Source organism: Miniopterus schreibersii (assembly GCF_964146895.1).
Source record: "Miniopterus schreibersii genome assembly, chromosome: 7".
NCBI lineage: Eukaryota > Metazoa > Chordata > Mammalia > Chiroptera > Miniopteridae > Miniopterus > Miniopterus schreibersii.
Window position 1 is genome coordinate 37,115,150 of NC_138108.1, and position 23,045 is coordinate 37,138,194.

Here is a 23,045-nt window from a genome sequence, read left to right on the forward strand (position 1 = left end):
GGATGTTATTCTTCTTAAGTAAAATTTAAGTGTCTGTAAAGAAACACCCCAGCGGAGCATCGCGTTGACATTTGTCGTTGGGTTGCTATGGGGTCCATCCTACCTCCTGCTTTCACTCTCGATGCCTGTAGTCTCTTCTCCACAAACTTTCTTTAATGATGTTAAGTCAAATGATGCCATTCCTTGGATGACAACTCTGCAATAATGACCTGTCTCACTCAGAATGAAATCCAAAGTCCTTACATTGGCTTAAGAGCAGGGTAACCACCTAATTTATCATTCAAATGGGACTATTTTGAGAGTGAAAGGGGCATTAAGAGTAATTATGCCAGGACAGCAGGTGTAAACCATGGTTGTCCCAAGGAATTCAGGACGTAGAGACACCTAGAAGGCCCTACGTGAACTAGCTGCCACCACCGCAGAGACTCATGTCCTATCAGTGTCCTCTCTCTTCCCTCAGTCCTCACTAATCCAGTCACAACGACCTCCTGACTGCTTTTCAAATATAACCAGCATGCCCCGGCCGCTGGAATGCCCTACCCTGGGATATCTGCGCAGCTTGCTCTTTGCAGCTTAATCCTGGTCTTTGCTCCCAGCTCCTCTATTCTGAAGACCTTTCCCTACTCTTTCCTAAAATAGTGTGCTTCTTCCCTTGTTTACTCCCTCTCTGCCCTGCATTATTTTTCTTCGTAACACTTATTCCATCCTGACACAATTAGGTATGTACTTTTTGTTTGTTTCCGAACTGGCTATGTTTCCCCTTCCAGAAAGCCAGCTCCATCAGCGGGGAAACTGTTTTGTTTTTGACGTGTGCCTGGCGCCCAGAACAGCGCCTGACACTTCGTGAACATTTAGTCATACTGGAACAAATGAATGAATACATGCTCTGCAAATAAGTTGTTGGCTAGAACGGGCTGTTTAAAGAGGAAAGAGCGCTTCAGAGGACTTCTGGGTGGCGATGAAGTGAGAACGCTTGCAACCCGCAGGGGCCATAACCCTCCGGCAGATGAACGGCTCCGCCGAGATCAGAGAGGTGCCAGGAGCGCTCGTGCTGCAAAGGATGGGTCAGGGAGCATTGCAGCCAAAGCCAGTGGTGCAGAGTAAATGACCGCTCACAGGAATGTTCTTACCATCTGATTATATAGTGAGATGATTTCCTCTCTGGCAATGCATGTTTTACATCTTTCTAATACATTCACTCCCTTTAAGGAGCCTACCATGTTTTAATTCAACTGAATTTTTAAATTGTATTTCAAGTTTTGTGGCAATTTCTAGTTTTAGGAAATCCCTTAACAGATGTTGTCTTAGACGTAATCCCATCTAACTATCAGAACACTACTTGTATACCAGGCATATTTTAAGTGTTTTACAGTGACCTCACTTAACCCTCCCAGCAGCCCCATGTGATGCTGGTATTCCCATTATCCGCCACTTGCAACAAGGAAACTGAGGCACAAGGTGGTTAAGTCAGTCTGACTTCGGAGCCCCTAACCCATTGCCTTTGCCATATTGCCTGACTTATTTGCTGTTGTTTTATAATCATCCTCAGCTTATGATTCCTGTTAGTCTCTGTACTCCAATAGAAATACCCTGAAAGCCCCCCCCCCCATTTCTCTGGTAAATTCTAAATGTAACTTTTTGTGATTTCATCTACTTAAACCACTACGAGTTGTTTTCCCTTTAGCTGTTATCACAGTGAATTTTTTTCTTGGTTGTTTATTTCATTGTTTATGGTGTGTCTTTTCTTACTGGAATTGTCACCTTTCGAGGGTAGGGACCTCTGTCTCGCTTGCTGCTGTGCTCCTAATGTGTAAGTGCCTGGTATGTAGCAAATGCTCAGTAACTATTGGTTGCACGAATAAATACTGAATGAATAAGTTGTATTAAAACTATCTTTTTTTTTCCTGTATGACTAACATGATTCAATCAGTCAGCCAACATTTATATGCATCAATTCTGCGCCTAGTATCATACTCCATATATAGCACTTGCTAAATGCCAGGTCCTCTTCTAAGCATTTTATGTGAAGAAACTCTTTTAATCTCTACAATAACCCTATAAGATGGTCTGCAAAGATAAAAGAAAAACACGTATATACATGCACATATATATACACATATTTGTATATATCTATACACACACACATACATACATACATACAATGGAGTACTATATAGCCTTAAAAAGGAAGGAAATTTGCACATGTTACAACATGGATGAACCTTGAGGATGTTATAGTAAATGAAATAAGCCAGCCACAAAAAGACAAATACTGTGGGAGTCCACTCATATGAAATACTGAGAGTAGTCAATACCATAGAGACAGAAAGTCAAATGGTGGTTGACAGGGGTTTGGGAGAGGAGGGAATGGAGAAGTATTGTTTACGGGGTATAGAGTTTCAGTTTTACAAGATTAAAAGATTTATGGAGATGGATGGTGGTGATGACTGCACTACATTATAAATGTATTTAACATCACTGAACCATACACTTAAAAATAGTTAAGACAGTAATTTTTTTGTTTTGTGTATTTTACCACAATAAAAAAATGAGGAAAAAAAGTGCTATTTGCAACTCAACAGAATCCATTTATAGCTTTTTGTTTCCCCATGGAGGATATTTCACTAAAATTCAGCTGGTATAAAAACAGGCATTTCCCAGAGGGATAAACAGAGAAGGCATAATATCCTCTGCAAGAGCCTCTATAAACTTCAAAGGATATGAGAATGCCTATAAGGTTTTCTGTTCTGTTTTGTTTTCTGGGGCTTTTGTGTGTGTGATGTTGGGGGAGGCAGAGTATAAACAAACTGTGACTTTAAAAGCATTTTTTTAAAAGAAAAATCTATAAAAAGTATACTGATTTCTTTAGTATAATGTATTTTATACGAACTATTCTCCAAACTGCTTACCAGAGTTAATAATGTGACATAATTACTCATTAGGCCAGGTGAAGGACACAGGCCAAGGTTGTAAACGAGGCAGGTGTGGGTGGAGAGGGCTGATCAACAGAGCTCCTTCAGGGGAGGGACTGACAAGTGGGAGGTTAAAATAGAAAGCAAAGGAATGCGAGGGAAAAAGCGACTCAAGCCCTGGCCAGTGTGGCCAGTTGGTTGGGGTGTCGTCCCATATACGAAAAGTTCGAAGTCTCTACTCCTGGTCAGGCCACATATCTAGGTGGTGGGTTTGATATCCAGCCCCGGCTCGGACAAGTAAGGGAGGTAACTTGTCAATGTTTCTCTCTCTCTCTCTCTCTCTCTCTTTCTTCCCTTCTCTCTAAAAATCGATGAACATGTCCTCAGATGAGGATTGAAAAAAAAAAGTGATTCAAGTCTTTTGAAGATTTTTAAAGCCAAGAACTTGAATTCAAAAAAATTAGTCACCCCTCAATTTATGTGTCATCTAATTAACAGAAAGAAAGGTCATCTGTGCACAAAAACGCACCATCGCTGATGAATAGCTAGCTGGATTCATTTTTTAAGTCTTAAATATTTTTAATTCCCTTTGCCGGTAAACCTTGGAATGAATCGGACTTTCAGCCATGTGCCCTCTCCTCTCCGTTTCTCCCCTCCTTTTCCCCTGGTGTGGGCCTGAAATTCCACACATTCCCCGCTGCCCTCCACACCCTTTACACAATCACCACCTTAAGTGGGGCTTTGTGGACATAACCACTCTTTTCCTAGCCGTGATCTTTGCAGCTAGCTGCCAAAATTCCCTTTGCCTCCTGAGGGCCTTTATGCAACTTACAATACATACTGAGTTTCTAACAATAGGCTTACCTTTGGGTGAAAGTACACTGTGTATTTTGGGTGTGGGTCACTGTTTGCTGTTCTGATTGGCAATGTACACAGTGACTTAAGCAATGCCCCTTTGGGCATTTTAGTTTAGGGTGTGACATAGTTGTCAACTCTTGGTTTTTCTTGAGGGCAATTAGCTGAAAACTAGTTTCATTCAGTTTGTTTGGACCAAGGATTTGCTCAAGCAGAAGGAGCTTGCCTGCAAAACTGAGGCAACCTCAACAAAGAGGTGAGGTTGTTTCTCTGCAGGTTCTCCATCCCTCCCATAAAATGATACCATTGACCATATTTTCTACATCATGGTGTCTTGGCATTTTGGTCTCCTGAGCTTTCTCTAAATGCTCCCTTTATGGCATCAGGTAATGTTTGTAGAGTCCAAGAACTGGTTTCCTCTCCCTGGAGCCATAGGCAGATGCTGAGAGCAGGGCCCTCAGTCATTGCCACATAACTGTGGAGCAGCCGTGACATGCTCTGGGAAACAAAAATAATTGCCAAACACTGAAATATATGTAAGAACACTTTTCCCCCTTGACTCAAGAATGTTATCATGAACCGTAGCAAAACAAAGCAGTGGTGCTGACTCGGTCTTCTGAACATTGGCCCTGAACCTGAACGTGCTTTTACATTGAGCTAAGGGTTTTAACAGCGAGTGGACTCATTTAACTCTGTTTATAGCTATCTCCTCATTCTGGCTTTGTCCCAGAGATTTCCGATGGCTCCAGCAGCACTGAGTCAGTATCTCTGATGTGTTTGTATCTGACCTCTAACCCACACATCAGTGTTATTTTCAGCTGTTCTTTGACAAGGGGTCCAACAGCTGCTGTTTAATACCACAGACAACTTGTGACACACAGTTTCTAGCAATAGGATTAATCTGCCAATCTTGGGCTCTGATTTGAAGCTGTCTATAGTTTTCCTGCACAGGCAGTGGGGGGGGAGGGGGCAATAAAAATAAAACCTGAAGTACAGTGTTATCTTTTATTTCATTGTAGAAAAATATACATAGTGTTAAACTTTAATTAAACAAACAAAAAAAACCCATATCCCTGCTGCAATTAAAAAGTAACAGCAAAGTGTACTACTTCTTAGTATTTGTGATAACTGAGTTTAAAAATGGAGTCTAGTGGTCACAAAGAAATCCTGCAATGGTAGGTGTCTACTGATAGATGCTCGTTGAAATATTTTTTAAATGTCCCTAAGACATCTGAGACTCTGAGAAAATGTGACCATTCCATATACACTTTATTTGACAAAAGGCAGTAAGTTTTAGAAAAGCAGATTAATCTAAAGATGTATTTCAAGCAATTTTGTGGCTTAATCCCAAAACAAACACCAGAACTTATTTTTAAAGTACATTTTGGAAGCTTTTCTCTGAGTAAAAGAGACTTCAAAGGCCTTGAAAATTTGATATTCAGGACAATGACTGGCTGGTTTCAAAGTCCACTATAACTGTATAGATGCAATGGCAAAACGAACTTGGGTTGTCAGGATGTAATTTTTTTTTTTCCATTTGCTATCAAACATCAGCTGATAGGAAGAGAGCTAGAAGCTGCCCTCTCCATTTAAGATAACGACAAAAATAACAGGCTCTCAGTGTTACCATACTAGGGGTGTGGCAACTCTGTCCCGCTCTCCTCTCTCCCTCATGATAAACTCAATGGGGTTGTCTATTTTTAACCTCCTGTTCTTTCCTTCTGGCAGAGTAATCAGTGCGAGCTGAGCTCTTCCCCTGAATGAATCCAAGTAACCCCGGTGGTTGCCTTCTGAAATGACCAGCAGACACATCTGTACAAAGGCTGCCCAAAGTATAAACTGGCCCTAAAGTGCCATGTCCAGCCAAGGAAGCCCTGGAGGGGAGTCCTCTACCACCACAGTCAGCTCCGTAGCTGTGCAGGCTGGGGACTCTAAGATCGTGATAGCTGTCATAAAGGTAAGCGACGACTTTCTTCTGTCTGTGTGGCCGTGGGCGTCTTGCTGCGGGTTGATAATCCTAAAGAGCATTCCACGCAATCAGCAGGACACAGCCTATAGGAGATCACACAGCAGGTTCATCTTACTGCTTTCTGAAAGCGGCAGAGCAGAGAAACCTCTGCTAAGTTTCAGGCAGTTACTACAGTTTCTCTTTCAGCGAGTGAGAAAACATTTACAGCAGCTTGGTTAAAAACAAAACGAAACAACTAAACCCTGTATCTTCAGTTTGGTTTTTAAAGGCGAGGCATGCGTGATTACAAATGTGTGATTGCCAGGCTGAAGTCAAGTGGACCTATGAAATATTGGTGGTTTTTGAGAGTAGGTGTCAGGGAGGAGGGAAGGGGAAAGTCCTAGCAGATAGGGGGTGACACTGTTTCCAGCATGACGGGACACAGAGGCTCTGACATGTGCCCTCCTGAGGTCTGGTTGTGACACGGTAAAGGCACTAGTAAATCCTTGTCGCATTGTTGGGGGAACAAAGACCCTGCCAGGGAAGGTGCAAAGGGCATGTGTCAGATTGGCTCTTGACAGCAGGAAGTTGAAGCCACTTGGGGCTTATGTTTTATGTCAAGCAATTTGCCCATTTGCAAAGATGATAACACATCTTTAGGTCGAAGAAGGCAACCGCGATTTCATTTCCGATGAAAATGCCCTGCAAAACTCCAGGAAGCGTTATGCTTGGATTTAGACAGTTCACCACCTAAGGAATCCAGTGTTTAATGAAGGGAATCCGGGCAAACAAGCTGCTGCTTACCAGCCTGTTACTTTCAGGAGCCCCCAGACTTAGTTGAATGACTTTTCTGGCCTTTGGGTAGAGCATGGAAGACAAGCCCTGTTTAATTTCTCTAAATTCTGTGAATTTTATTATAATGTGGAAATTATAACAGGAAAGCAGCACTTGACATTGAGCAAAGCGGTTTTCTCTGGTAGCCCCGAACGCAGCGTGTGCTGGCCAGGCCGTTTCCCGGAGCTGCAAATAGGACCTGTGCTCGCTTCCTTGCCCTCTGTCTCTTCAAAGGCAATGAATGGACACGAAAAAAAGCCTGCAGCAAAAGTAGCAAAAATCGACCCTTTGCATGTGATTTTATGATGCTTTGAGTATCTGCAAATTTCAGCAATGAGGAAAAGAGGCAAACTCACTGTTTAACAAAAGTTAACTTTCTTTCTCTCAAATATGAAATATTTCTTAGAGCAGGATAAGGAATGATGCACGCGGAAGAGATTATAGGAGAATCAGAGGTAGATGGACAGTAAGGAAAAAAATCCCGACAATCACACTGGAAATTCTCGTTTTAACTGAACTGTTTCTAAGGACATTCCCTTCGTCTCCCCTCCCAGCTCCTTCCACTCGCAGCCATGCCATGTAAAATAAAGCCCCAGCTAGTCAAAGTGCCAGGTGCATCTCAAAGGAATACAAGTGCCTATGTCGAGTCTATATGTTTCCAAACGGCCTCGGGGCACTAATTACCTAGAAGAGACACACGCTTTCCCATTTCTTTTCAGCGGTTCACCTATCCACAGGCAACACAGGCACGTGCCTGCTAGTGGTGCCTTTTGCTTAATCAGATGTTGCTTCTTAGAAAAGCAATTCCTCAGGAAATGCAACGATCAGCTGTGCCTTAGAGGAGTGAGAGTCCTGAGTGTGGAAAACAAGTTGGCTGCTTTCAAATAGCAGTTGTCAAGTGTAGCTAATTTTATTGACATTTTCCTACACACCTTATTGAATATTCAACAGCAAAAGTTGGAGAATGTTATGTTTTAACTTTGAAATAAAATGCAAATCAGTATTTCATCCGCTGTCTATCCTTTCTGGTTAAACCAGCAAGGCCAATGTAAAGACACGGTCAGCCTGAAGTGCATTCGCAAAACCTTCTTATAGTGAAGTTTGCATCCTACTTGCCCGAATGGAGTTTTACTCTTTTTATGGAAAATGCTCTTGTGAGTGAATGCAGTTATGTGAATTATTTTGTAATTTTGTAATACTGAATAATATATGAACTATTGTGCGTGTTCTTCATTCGGGAATTTTAAATTTAAATCCAACATGCCAAGAGAATTTGTCTTAAGAATAAAATAAGAAAAGGCAGGGCATGGATTTGTGTTAGACCTGCTGTATTTCGATTTATTAAGGCCCATCTCTGTGGAAGGAATGAAGTGTTCACAGTGTAACAGGAAACTCAAAAAAATAAGAGAAGAAAAAGGAGAAGAGGGAAGGGGAAGGAAGGAGCGGAACTAAAAGTGCTTTTCATTTCATTTTTATTTTTAGTGCGGTAAATGGGTACAGCTCCAGTTGGCTGAATCACAGCCCAATATCTTAGAAATTGGTAGCAGTCAAGATGAGACCAAAAAGCTTCTTCACGATCATGAACTTCTTTTGGCCAAGCTCAAGGTAAGAAAGATATTAAGCTATGACGCAGATGCAGACTGGACAGGACAAAAAGCCGTTTCTCGCGCTACCTCTTGATTCCTCTGCTGTCCCTGGCCCGTGGCTGCTTTAACGCAGTGCCACATAATCGTGGAAAAACACTGCTGTTATTTATGAGCGAACACCAACAGTGGAGAGAAGTAACAAGGTTTTTTAAAAACTTCCCCTGATGTGATAGAAAATATGGAGCGATAATATTTTTACTGTGTAGAAATAAGTAATTTTTTTTTCCTGGCTGCCTCAGTGAAAAAAAAAATTCCATCCCTTTTGCATCATACTGGCAGGCCACACCAGCACCGCCAGGCTTCCACTGTTAGTGATACCTGCTGGCAAGCTCAGCAGAGAGGCTCGATTTCTTTCTGTTGAGCCATTGAAAATATCTGATTTTGTGTTTAATATTAAGGGTTTTTGAAACCAGATATTGCTTTTAGTAAAGTCAGAGTTATTATTCCGGACATGGTATGCTTATTTACTTAAGAATCTAAAAATAGTATTGGCTTGTGATTACCAGATGAGGTATCCAATCAGGGCCAGCTATATAATTTGTAGGGCCCAGTGCAAAATGAAAATGTGGGCCCCCTGTTCAAAAAGCAGGATAAAGCCTTTTCTTTACCAGTCATTAAATATGCTATTTAATGTATAGCTGTTTCAGGAATGAGGATATGTTTGGGGTGAGTACAGACCCTCAGGCACTGGGCTTAGGCCATGGCTCAGTGCACAGGGTGTGGGCTTGACCCCAGCTCTTCCCAGGCTGTGTCCTGACCCCTGCCAGGGCAGATGACAAAGGTCACTGAGCAGGGGCGGGGAAGCAGACTGGATAGCAAAGAGACTATCCCCAGGAGGCAGGACCACATGTGCACTGAGGCTCTGATCCTCCAGTACTTCCTCTTTGTCCCACTGGACTGCACTTATAAAACACAAATTCAAAGCTAAAATTATTAAGATTTTAAGACAATAACAGGTAGAGCATTAAATCCCAAGTGGTTTCCCCTTCTGAGGATGGAGCCCTGTGATGCAGCCAGCCCTGTGAGTAATAGCCAACCCTGTGAGCAATAACCCTCATAGGCAAATGAATGTCGTCACTAAGGTCAAAGAGGTTTGATTCAGGGCCTGCAAGGACTAGATGTTCTGTGTTTTTAGTACTTTAATATTACTGGCTTCTTTGAACATCTTGGCTGGAATATATACTTGCTTCCTAGATTTAGAGGCAGATCTGATCTGCATTTGAATAATACTAATAGTGGTTTTCTGATTGGACAGTAGTAAAAGCAATTGAGAAAATCAGACTGAGAAGTTGAAGAAAGAATTAGTGCTGAAGCAGGGGGTCATTAGAATCCAGAACTGATTTTCTTGTTTAGACAGCTCCTTGCTCTGGACTCTGGGCTGTCCTTCAAGGCTGCAAACCCTGGCCCCCAGGAAGTCCTTTGTATATCTACAAAACCACATTATGACTTGAAAGAGCACTGAACCAGGAATCAAAAGACCTATGTTTTGGCATTAATTATGCCACTTACTTGTGTAATTCAGCTAACAACTCAAGGTTGTCCTGCTACACAAAAAGCTCAGTTCCATGGATTGTGGAAACCCAACGGCTTCCTCATAATTCTTGCCCACCCTCAGGGGTTTACTTTCCCATGGTCTTCTGTGTCTACAGCTCCTTCATATGCACCTGTTTTTGAAGTTAACCCAGATTTGAAATTACATCAATTCTCCAGGTCCCACTAACAGTTGGTGCCCAACTATCATTTTCAGGTCCCCTGAAGAACTGTGGGTGGTGGGGAAGCTCACGGCAGTCTGGGTCTCTCAGGCCCACAACTCCGGGGAGAATGCTTTTATAGGTGGAGAAGTTCAGCAATCCCAAAAACTCTGCTCAAATTTGCATACTTAAATCTACCTACGAGCTCAGGTGGAAAAGGGTTTTTCATTTAACAGGATACATCTTCAAAAGGTGCTTGTTGTTCTAGATTCTAGAACCTTCTTGTCCTTTTAAACCAGTCTCCTAGCAATGGACTAGCCTTCTGGACTTTAGGCTTTTTATCTGTAAGATGAGGGAAGCTTTATAGCTATTGTATATCTTACTGTAATGTATCATGGGATCACGGGACCATACTCCCTCTTTGCATGTGGGTCTAAGAACATGAGATCTCAAGTAAAAAGAGCTTTTGACTTCATATAGGCCTTTAGCCAATGACCTCTTAATGTCCATCTCCCATAACAATGCCCACCCCACCCACCACTATCAACCCAGCCACCCATCCTCAAGAAGTTTTAAATAGTAGCATCATCTTCTAATGTTACTGGTTTTAAAAAAGTCAAGAATTCTGAAATCTATTCCAGATTTGATGACAAAAGATTTTTTTTAAATAACAAAAATGTGAATGTGAATTCCATTGAAAATGAATAGATCACTAATTCAACCAATTTACTAGTAATTATGCTGCCAGGGTAGGCACAACCTTAACCTATAACAGAAAATTGTTGGATCCAAGTTAGTTTTAATACGAGATTTTCAAATGATAGGTGCATTAGTAGTTCAACAAGTCAATAATATTTAATGTTTAATGTTCATTCCAGCATGTTTCTTCCTGCAATTTGTTCTAATTATAAAGAAGAGTGCATGGTTAAGACTGTTGGGAGGGTGTATGAATTCAGTGCTGAGTTCACTCTGATTTAAGCGAAGTAGTTAGCCTCTCTGGGTACAGGTTCATTATTTGAAAAATTATGGTAATTATAGTTATCCTCAAACAACTAAAAAGGAAATTTGGGGGAGAAATGCAATGATGTATGGAAGTGCCTGCTGCCTTTTAAAAAGTGGTATAATTGTTCCCTTAATAATTAATATATAGGTGTAATTTGGATGTTTAGTTTGATAGAAAAGCTACTTTCTGCCTTCCATGAAAATTATCTCAAACCCTAGTAACTTAGACTAAAGGGAAAAATTCTGGAAACACTGAATTTTTATAATGCTGCTAATGTCTATGTATACCCCAGAGATCTTATTTCCCTTACAGTGGTATACTTAACTCCAATGGAGTATCCAGAGAAAAAATATTCCCCTGTTTTCAGTGGGGAGAACTTAATCATGTGGGAAAAGCATTAACTTCCAATGTCACCTAGATTTCCAAACCATATTTGAATTATTTGTAATGAGAAAGAAGAAATTTGGGAAAGAGAAGAGGGAGATTTAAGCCAGGTAAAGAAAATCTGCCTGTGGCCACTATGACATTGATCTTCAGGAGGTTCAAGGAGGGAAAGAAGAGTTGGAAATACCTTAGGGATGTTGTTGAAAATGTTCTTCCCCTCAGCAAATGTCTTGCAACTAACTACATTGCTACTGTCCAGAGGAATTACAACTATAAGATCCAAGAAAACCTCTGCCCACTGTATGCAGATATATAGACATGTGTATTTGTAGATATTGTGGCATTCAGTGAAGAATGACCCTTTAGAGTATAAAATACTAAAATATTTCACCTCTGACTTGACTAACAAATCTATTGGTTCTTTGATTCTGATGAAATCTCTGACCCAATGAATGCTTATTTTTGTCCTATTTCTGTTTATGTAGCTAGAAATGAATAGTTGAAATATATGGTAGTAAAGATAAAAGTCTCATTAAAACTTGCCCTAAATAAGGAATAGTGTGATTTTCTGCTATAAACTAGAGTTATTACTAAGAATTCATTGTTTAAAAATCATACTGTGCTAAAATATGTATAAAATTTGCCATTTCTATCTTTTTTTTTTAAAATATATCTTTATTGATTTCAGAGAGAGGAAGGGAGAGGGAGAGAGAGAGAGAGAAACATCAATGATGAGAGAGTCACTGATCGGCTGCCTCAAGCCCCGCAACCCGGGCATGTGCCCTGACCTGGAATTGAACCCCGATCGCCTGGATCCTGGGTCAACATTCAGCTGCTGAGCCACGCCCGGCCGGGCCATTTCTATCATTTTTAAGTGTACAATTCAGTGGCGTTAATTACATTCAGAATGTTGTGCAACATCCTTACTGCCTATACCCCAAACTTTGTAGCTGTTAAGCAATGACTCCCGTTCCTCCCTTCCTTCGTAATCTCTAATGTACACTCTGCCTCTATGAATTTGTCTATTTTAAGTACCTCAGGTAAATGGAATCATATAGTACTTGTTTTTCATGTACCTGGTTCATTTCACTTAGTATATAATGTTTTCAAAGGTTCATCCCTGTTGTCCTGTGTGTCAGAACTTCATTCCTTTTCATGAATGAGTAATATTCCAAAGCGGGGGTATGTACCACATTTGATTTATCTGTCCTTACACGGGTGGACCCCTTGTCTGTTTTCACTTTCCAGCTATTGCAAAATGCTACAATGAACACTGGCGTAAAAGTATCTGTTTGAGCACCTGTTTTTAATTCTTTGGGAATATACCTAGGGATGGAATTGCTGGGCCATATGGCATTTCTGTGCTTACCTTTTTGAGGAAACGCCAAAGTGTTTTTCACAGCAGCTGTATCAGACTGCATTCCCACCAGCAATATACAAGTGTTTCAATTTCTTCATGTCGTTTCCAAAACTTATTATTTTCTGGTTTGGTTTTTTGTTGTTGCTTTTTAAAAAATTATTATTATTATAGCCATTCTTTTAGGTGTGAAGTAGTATCTCATTTGTATTTCCCTAGTGACTAATGATGTTAAGCATCTTTTTCTGTGCTTACTGGACAATTATATATCTTCTTTGAAGAAATGTCTATTCAAGTCCTTTGCCCATTTTTTAATCTGGTTGTTTGGTTTATTTTTGTTGTTGAGTTGTAAGAGTTTTTATATATTTTGGATATTAATCTCCTATCAGATGTAGGATTATCAAATATTTCCTCCCATTCTGTAGGTTGTCTTTTCACTTTCTTGATAATGTCTTTTTAGAATGTATTTTAATAAAGCAAAGCTGTGTGACTTGAGCTTACGTATTAGAGAAAATTTTATGGCATGGGTATTGTGAATGTGATAGAACCTGTTAGGACAGTTTTAGAAGAGGAAAACCCCATTTTACATTCCCTGTGTCATAGCAGCGTTTTACCCTAAATGTTTGCTTCATACAGGAGATCCATTTTCTCTCTATCCCTGTTTTCCTGTTCACCTACAAGTTAGAAATTCTGCTCTCTCAGAAATGCTGGGGAGATGCCCTCATCCGTCTCTCCCCGTCCCTTTCTCTTCCCTGCAGGAGTGGGGGGCTGTTACCTGATTAGTGAGAGTAGGGGAAGAAGTGGCCGCCTTGGGGAAGCCAGCCTCAGGGCTCCCTTGCCCTCAGGGCTCCCTTGCGGACCCTCACTACCCACGGGCGACAGTTTTCGATGCTCTGCTTCTGCTGACCGGGCCAGGAGCCCCTGCCCGGCAGACGCAGCCCACAGTGCCACTCACCAGGGTAGCCCCCGACCCGCTCTCTCCACAGGCGGGTCCCAAGGACTAGATTTTAGGGAGGAGGAAGGAGAAAGTCAGAGTCAACTCCATCTTCCAGTCCAGCCTTAGTAATAGCAACAGATATTTTGGTCCCTATCTGACCTTGATGTCTATTTTACAGTTGACCAGAATCTTGAGGAGAGAGAGGGAAGATTAATGGGCACCTTCCAAATTCCAACACTCAGTTAACCTGTGGCTCAGAGGGATCTGTGCCTTAGTGTTCTCCCCATGTAAAGTGCCTGTTGTATTTTTCACTGGTCATTTGGAAGAAGGTCACCGAAATAAGGTAGGAACAATACAGGGTTCCTGGGAGAGTGGAAATTAGTGGGCAGTTTAATTTCCCTTTCAGGCTTTTTGAAATGGAGAACTTTTTCCCTTAAAAAATAAAATTAGCCTTCTCACAACTATGACAGAGCAGAATTTCCCTTCCTCACTTGGCACTTTCCTAGTCTACAGGGTATTTCTTTTCCTAGATGTCCAGTTCCATAGTATAGCACTGTGCAATGAAATAAAATTCAAATAGCACTCTTTAGATTTGGAAAGTGCCATGGATAATCTTATAAAATATTGTTTTTATAAGATAAGTTGGTTCAAGAGAGGCTAGAGGGTCCATGACAATAGGCTTCTCAGACATGGAGTTAAGGCACATCAATACTGGAAATATCACAAGTAATTTCTTGCTAGTTCTGACTAAGCAGCAGTTCGGAGTATGACTATACCTAATGAAGTGTTGATGTGAGTTGATTGGCTAGATAGAAGTGCATTCTGTAAGGAGAAAAATTTGTAGGCACAGAGATTGAAGGGTAAAAAATTTGGAGAGAGGACACTCTTTATCTCTTCTCTGGCTTGGTTCAGCAGTCAAGTTTGGATGCCTTGGCAGAAGCTGAAGATCCTGTGGGAAACATGAGGCACTCACCATATTGCTTTTTGGATGGGACACCAAGTGACACAGAGTCAGGAAGAGAGAGAAGCATCTTCCACATTTCTGCAGGTACCAGATCATGGCTTGGTTATAGCAAATAGAACTTTTTGACAACTCTAGAAAGACCCAGTACAAAGGAAGATTATGTTAGACTGAAATGGCTGTAAATTCTTTTGATATCCCTCCCACTGAGAAGTGTGGTCTATGTCCATTCCCTTAAAACTGACAGACTCAGGGACTGCTTTGACCAAAAGAATACAGCATAGTTGATGCTGTGGCGGTTTCTGGGCCCAGTCTCAAGAGACTGGCTGCTGTTAATTCCTGTAATTTCAAATAGTCACTCTGGGAACCCAGCCAACTTGTGAGGCAGTCAAGCAGCACTGTACAGAGGCCCGTGTGGAGAACTGAGGATCCCAGCAACAGTCCTGGCTGAGATCCCGGCTGCCAGCCAGCCCGTCAGCCGTGTGAGTGAGCCATCTGAGCCATCTTGGTGGAAGATTCTCCAGGCCTGGCTGGGCTTCCCAGCTGACCTGTGGGAGCAGAGACAAACTTCCTCGCTGAGCTCTGCCCGAGCGAGAATCATGAGCAAAATAAAAAATTGCCGTTTTAGGCTAGTAGAATATGCAGTCCTTGATACACAGCAATAGATAATTAGAACAGAAAGCAGCAACTATGGTGGATGTTTACTTGGTGTTTATTTGGTGACAAATAATATAAAGCCCAACCAACACTGGCTTAAACACCCAAGAGTTTGTCTGTGTCAAACAAGAAGCCTGGGGCTTAGCATAATCTTCCACGGTAGGAAACAATGTGGTGAGGCTATAGATATGAAGATGCTTTGCTGTGATATTGGGCATCTTTTCACATGTTTTTAAATAGAATAACCTAACTGGAAACAAAACTATGTCCAGCAATAGGGGATACACTTGTAAGTTGATTGTTTATGATTCTTTAATACTGTGGAGGATTATGCCCCAGTATTATGCTTCTGTTGTGACATAGATAAATTCTTAGGTGTTTAAGCAAGTTGGTTGAGCTTTATGTTATTTGTCACCAAACACATTCTTGTTTGAAACCTGGGTCAAAAGCCAGGACCACAATTAACATTTTTGAGATCATAGACTGTAGCCTCCAAGCTATTAATTGTTTATTTAGAAACTAGTTCTTTAAAATGTAAATCTACCAACATTTTTTAAGGGAAGTAGAACTCATAAATCTTATTAGTTATGACAAAAGGGTCTTGGTCTGAAATTTCACTGACAGTTTAAGAAATATAAATAGGGATGGCTGAGGTAAGATGGTAGCAGAGGACCCACTCACTTTCATTCCCACTCTTTTTTAAATTGAATATATTGGGGTGACATTGGTTAATAAAACCGTATAGGTTTCAAATGTACAACTCTATAAAACATCTGCATACTGCATTGTGCACTCGCCACTCAAAGTCAAACCTGTTTCTATCCCCATTTATCCTACCTTTGCCCACATCTTCCTTGCCCCATCCCCCTTTTCCCTCTGGCTATCACCACACTGTTGTCTGTGTCTGTGTGTCTCATATGTGTGTGTGTGTGTGTGTGTGTGTGTGTGTGTATACTTGCTTAATCCCTTCAACTTTTTTCACCCAGCCCCCCGACCCCCTTCCTGCCTGTCAGCTGTCAGTCTGTTCTATGTGTCCATGCTTCTGTTTTGTTTGTTAAATTATTTTGTTGATAGCAGTCTTTAATACTGTTGAGTTAGATTAAATGCTAGGATAAAAATATTCCTTTTGTATTCTATCCAAAGGTCAATAGATCTTTCTGCTCCAGAAAAGACATAAGTGTGTAAAAATGAGGGGATTTTTTTGTTTTGTTTTGTCTGTTTGAAGTACACTATGACACCTACCTGATGAGCCTGAGAAGAATGCATCTTTTCCAAGCTATAGACTTTGTCTTAGATATATTATAATGGGTTAGTGTGTCCATCTCAAAAGGTTTTCATGTGCCATGGCTACGTCATTCTCATGGCACATTCATCTAATGATTAGTCCTCAGGAGAGTAAGGCAGTCTCCTTCTGGTGCTGTGGTTAGCTCTGTCGTCCAGATTACCTGGTTCCTCCGCCTCCCTCCTACCACATACTCGAAGTTCAGGAACTTGAGTGAGATTAGAACTTTTGTCTTTAAAAAAAGTTGTCGTACAGTTGAATACCTGTTCCAGTTCCAGGCAAGATGGATTAAACACCCTCCACCCAGTCTCCATGAAGTGCAACTGTAAACCTGACGGAATGTGTGTTTGCAGAGGATGCTGAAAGGTAGAGCCTCACAGGTAGACTAGGGAAAGAGATCAGAATTCCACATACCAGCCAGCAGTGCTGTCTCCTCTCTCCAGTGTTGCCCAGCTTGGATTTAATGGGAAGTTGACACCCTGAGGAACGTACCAGATGTGGACAGAAAAGGCTCCACAAAAGTCTTCTCTTTCAGGTCTGAGCAGTAGGAAGAGGGATTCCATGGGTGAGAAAGGGAATAGATACCATGCCCGTGTTTTTGCTTTTTGCTTTTCTGTTCTCTTGCCTCAGCCCAGGCAGTCCCCTGAAGGCAGCGGTCATGGTGAAGGTGGAGGCAGCCAAGCAGGTGCCTACACCCGAGAGAGGGGAAACCTCTCTCCGACCAGAGGAACAATGGTCTCAGAGCTTGTGGTGAATTCACTTGCTCTTTCTTCCCTCTGTTCTCCCACCTGCTTGGGCCCACAGACACCGTGGTGGGAAGTGCCCAACAAAGCCCCAGGTTTCAGGCCAGAGGACCTTTCAGGAGGCTTCCGTGGTACAAATTTCAGATATTGAGTCAAGCCAGTGAAATGAAAATACAGAGGAGGTGAGAGAGCAGTCTCACCCTTCAGCTCCTTAGCATAGATTATATAGATGGTGATCTAATTTTCTTAAAAGAAATCCTAATTACTCTGTTGGTATTCAGGGGAATCAAGAACTACAAACTCTCAAATTTAGTTACATAGGATAAGATGTTTTAAAAATTTAAATGCTCTGCTTTGTGTTTGTTTTAATTTTCTTTATGAAAAAATAGACAAAAAGTATAGAGAAAGTTATGTAGTTAACTGTAATAAACTGACCCCATGTGGTCCCACCTTGTCCAAAAAAAAAAATTTCAGCTCAAAACATTTCCCAAGTTTTTACATAATTGGAACTAGAGAAACCCAAACCACCCAAGGCTATTGCTGACAGCTTTCTGAGAGCAGGACGTTCTCTGACTCACTGATCCCATTGCCTATTAAACATTTATCAATGTGTTGGAAAGAAAACACTTTGCTAATGTGTTATACTTCTCAGAACAGCAATATATAGAAATATATAATGCAAACCACTAATGCAAGGCTCACATATGTAATTCTGAATTTTCTAATAGCCTCATGTAAATTTTAGAGCATTAAGTACTTATATTAAAAAAGCATAAATGTCTCAAGTCAACAATCTAAGTTTTAACCCTAAGAAACTAGAAAAATGAGAGCAAATTAAAGCCAAAGCAAACAGAATGAAAGAGAAAATTAAGAGAAAAGCAGAAATCAATCAAACTGACAACAGAAAAACAATAGAAAAGGGAAAAGATCAATGAAATTGATAACCCTCTAGCCAGACTGTGAAAGGAAAAATAAGAGGAGACAAACATTGACAGTATAAGGTATGAAAGATGGGGCATCACTATAAACCCTATTAAAAATATAATATAAACCCCATTAAAAATATAATATGGGCTCAGCCGGGCGTGGCTCAGTGGTTGAGCATTGACCTAGGATCCAGGAGATTGCGGTTCGATCCCCGGTCAGGGCACATGCCCGGGTTGTGGGCTGGATCCCCAGTCAGGGGCATGTAGAAGGCAGCCGATCCATGACTCTCATCATTGATGTTTCTATCTCTCTCTCTCCTTTCCCTCCCTCTCTCTGAAATCAATAAAGATGTTTTTTTTTTTTTTTTTTTTAAATCTAGTATGTACTTTATAGTGTATCACAATTTGAACTAACCACTTTTCAAATGGCTGGTGGCTGCTATATTGAACAGTGCAGATTTAAAGAGGAAGGGAGACTAAATCTGGCAATGAAAATAGAGTTGGTTTATTTTTTTTAGCTCAGAAATCTGCTTATAACCAAGCAAATACGTAGAGGACCTGAAAAGGATAATTGTGAGATGAGGTTTCTTTTTAGGAACAAGAAATGAAAGAAAGTAGGCCAAAATATTTCTGATAGCCAATTTTTGAAGGCAATTAATATAGTGATGTTATTAGACACTGTCACAGGAGTGGAAATATTTTTCCTAGAGTAATATTTGTAAAAAATATGTATGTGTATAAATATATTTGTGCATGTGTTTGGTAATACTGCAATTGATATTACTGGAAAAAGTAATTTCTTTAAAACAAATGAATTACATAAGCGTTTTGAAATAATGAAAGCTTTGTATTAATGTAATTTGAAAGGCTGACAGTAGACGGCAGTAATTAAATGGTGAATTGTCTGGTTGTGAATCCTGGAAGTATTACTTCATTAATAATTTTATACCTAATTATTTTGTTGTTCATTGTTCATCCATTCCTCTAATGAATTTGACTGAAGCAAGAGCGTGATGCTGGTTGAGAAGGAAGCTTTTGTTAGGGCAGGAGAAACCAGGGCCGGGGACAGTGAGCAACCTTCCTTTAAGTAGTGGAGGTGAGAATTAGTGAAGGGTGTGTTTACCATGAATCTGTTTCCATGAGATGTGGTTGTGAAGTTAGGAAGGAAGGGGAGCATGAGAGGATTTTAAAGGGCATAGAAGACCAGAGGGTCTTACACAAGCGACCAAGGACAAGAGTGTGATGCAGCTTTGCGATTCCGAATGGCTGCAGTGGAATTGCTCCCATGTTATCCTGGGCGGAGAAGCCTGGGATGCTGACTCCACGGGCCGGTGCGCCCAGGCTGACCCATGGCTGTTCCCGGGCCCAGAGCTACAGCCAGTTCGGGAAACCAGTGAGAGGGAGTAAGATGAAAACGAACGCTCTCCCCTTGGGACACTTGGAGGAACCAAGGCCTGAGAAGGTGCTTCTCACCCTGGCTGGCACAAGAATCATGTTTCTACCCCTAGGGCCTAGCACTGTGCTCGGATTATATATGTAATAAGTATTTGTATAATGAATGAATGAGTGAATGAACGAATTAATTAATACATATATCCATTACTTAATTGCAAGAATCTTTCATCTCTGTGTAGTAACCAAAGAAACATGACAAAAAACAACTGTGGGTAAAAAACGAAATAGCGATGATTTAATGGTATTAACATACCTCGCTCTTCTTGCTCACAACAGTTCTGAGGGTTTTAAGAAGACTCAATTATTAATGTACAGAACATTTGGGCTCCTAAGAGAACATGGTGGAACTGATAAATTATTCATACTATTAGTTTTTCTGAGTTGGGCCAGTCTTCTTCTTCTAACTGAGCTGGAGGGTAACTTTCCGAGTGAATTATTGATACCCTCGTTTTGGAATGCTAAGTCCCCTCCCCTGGGGAGACCTCCCTGTGCTTCGGCCCCATCTCTCTCCATTTGTCTCTACTGGCTTCTCAATCAGCACCTCATTAAGTAAGTACAGCCTCACACTCTGATATGCTACTTATTCAAGGGCAGCCTATATAATGTGCCTAGGGTGTGGCTTTTGAGTATTTACACCAGAATCTTCTCTGATACCCGTTAAAAGGAGCTATCTAGAGCCCTACGAGATAAGACTCTGTGGGTGGGGCAAGGACAATCCGCACTAGCCCCCTGTAGCTCTAATGGACTCTTATCAGTTAGTGTTGCTTTTAACATTGGTTTGTTTAATGTTTTTATATATGTACGTAGTTCTCCTAAGAGTGTAAGCTTCCCTCTGGGCAGAGATTGTGTTGGCGCATTTTAAGTTATTATCTGAATAATTTTTCTCTAAATTAGTTGTAAGAGTTTTGGGGCCTAAATCATGACCTACGTGTAAACATAATACAATGGACTTTTTTTGAGTGATTGGGATGTGTCAACCACTTTTTAAATTTAATATTTTACCCAAATATTAAATATATTTAAATGCTTTAAATGTATTAATTTGTTTAATCCTGAAAATAACCATGTCGGATAAATTTTATGAGAGGCAATGCACCTTAGAAGTTGAGCTGGTAAGTTCTACGTGCCTGGATTTGAATCCCAGTGTTGCTGCTTGGGTGTGAAATTCTGGGAAAGGTACTCCTCCCTCTGTCTCAGTTTCTTTACCTGTAAAATGGAATAATAATAAATGGGTAATAATAAAAATAAAATGAGGTGTGAGGATTCAGTGAGTTAGAATACTTAAAGAATTTAGAACAGGGCTTCCCAGATAGTACTGAATGATTGTTAGCTGCTATTTTTTTTAACCCCCATTTTACAAGTGAGGAGACCAATGCACACCCAAGTCATGTGCCACACAGCTGGAACACAGTGGAGCTGGGGCCCTAACTCCAGCAGTGAGCCTCTGTGCCTTACCAGGGCGTGGCACGCTGCAAACCCAACTATTAACTGTGTTGTAACATCCCACTTATTCGGGCAAGTTACAAGAATGGTAAAAGTCACTTCTTATCTGACTGAAAAGGACCACTCAATAATTTCTTATCAACATCATAGCCGTGGATCTTACCAGATTTCAGGAACCAAGTCTCAAAAGCACCAGGACGGCTCTGCTCTCCTAGGCTGGATTCCCTGTGTGTTGTGTTCCTGGCTCTGTGCTTAGCCTTGGAGAGGGGGGAGGCACAAAGGAAATGTAAGACACATCCTTGGCCTCCAGAAATGTATAATATATAACAACATAGGGGAAAATGACCTGGTAGACCCATGAAGCAATTAAATAACAGTGAAATCGCATCATCAAGCCCTCGGTGATTAATTAAGTCCCCAGATGAAAGACATTTGATAGTGAAAGTACTATAGGCAAGTTCAGAGGAAAAGATAAATTAGTTAGCTGGAGTTATTTCATGGAGAGGGTGGAATTTAAGGTCACCGTTGAAATACGGGGCTGTGGAAGTAAGTGGTATGAGAAGTCTCGGGGGCAAGAAAGAGCGCAGACTTTCAAGTCAGAAGTAGCTGTCTCTTTCCTTCACTTTGGCTTCATCCTGTGAACAAATATTAGTTTAATACTCATATTTATTTATCCTTCTGTTTGGTACAAAAATTCCCCAGGTTCTTGTTTTCATCAGGCTTAAGGAATGTGTCGTTTTCTTTGTTGTTACTTTTTTTTTCTTTTTTTCCAGTGGTAGTGGAGCTTCAAGTTCTCCAGCAAAACAATGGCATTCTTGATAAGCCTCCAGAACTGTTTTTTCAGTCACATAAAAGGCCGCAGAACATTGAGAGAAAGGGAGCGAAGTCTAAACAAATCCCAGGGTACAGACAACTCTCTCAAACAACAGAAAGCACCATGAAAAATATAATCCATGCACCTGTAGATTATTTCTAATTGCATTATTTACTTCATTTCACAGAGCAGACATGAAAGAGTCATTTATATGCAAATACCCAAGAAGGAAAAATTAAGGAGATACATTTATAAAAAAATAATGCTTTAGAGCTTTTTGGGTGCATTTAAAATGTTTTAAAGTACCACCATTTATTGGATCTGTACAAAAGAAATCTTTTTTGAACAAACACTGTTTTGCAGTAAATCGAGGAAAAGAAAATATCTGATTCTGTGTACATTTAATCATAAAAAGACTATGTTGTAACTTTGGAAGATAAAGCTTATTCTGGCATTTCCACTGTGAGTGCATTTTATGGGCCAGTAGTAAATGGCTCTGGCTTGAAAAGTGACCCAAAAAATTGCTTTTTTTTTTTTTTATCCAAATGGACTGATTAAATATGATGTCAGGATTTTCCAAGTTGGCTTTCTTAATTTTGTCTTTTTCTATCCTTGCTTATGTTATTGATATTTCCTAGTGACAACAGAACCACCTGATATTTTACTAAGTTGGTTCTAGCACAGGAACCCCTGAAAGTGAAAGAGTTGACTAAAAATTCTTAATTAGGTGAGGGCTGTGGTGTAGCTTTCAGTAAGAGGCTATTTCCACTCAGGACAGCTGTGGCCCTCACATTTCCAGCAGCCCATTAGCTGCAGCTTGTATTTCAAACTGGAAGCCAACCAGAAATCTCATCCTGTTATTTGTGTGCCAGTTTGGATTAGGGGCAGCCCATACAAACAGGACAGGGTAATAACACTATCCACCAGTCACGTGCAGTTAGGTCTTCACAGCCAGAATTAGGTCTTGGAGTGTTTGTTTCTCTTGCATCAGCAAAAGATTTTGAGCCAGAGAGCCATTTTGCTTCCATACTGTATGTCTAAACTGAAAATTAAATAAGTATGGTTTACACAAGAGAGTATGACCTATGTTGATAGTGAAATAAAGGCAAAAGGAAATATGTAATTTCCTAAGTATTCATTTACATTTTGGTTGTCATTACTAACAATGATGGTGCTAGTTGTTACTGACGTTTACAG

At 40.7% G+C, this 23,045-nt stretch overlaps 1 protein-coding gene across 1 annotated transcript in view; it reads left to right on the top strand.

Moving 5' to 3' along the window:
* Window positions 1-3,095: 3,095 nt before the first annotated feature.
* Window positions 3,096-23,045, top strand: part of CCDC141 (coiled-coil domain containing 141) — a 158,964-nt gene continuing 139,014 nt past the window's right edge. The window contains exons 1-3 of the mRNA XM_081142678.1: window positions 3,096-3,218; window positions 5,496-5,724; window positions 8,032-8,154. Coding sequence (XP_080998804.1) covers window positions 5,623-5,724; window positions 8,032-8,154 — 225 coding nt within the window. The 5' untranslated portion in view covers window positions 3,096-3,218; window positions 5,496-5,622. The remainder of the gene's footprint in view (window positions 3,219-5,495; window positions 5,725-8,031; window positions 8,155-23,045) is intronic.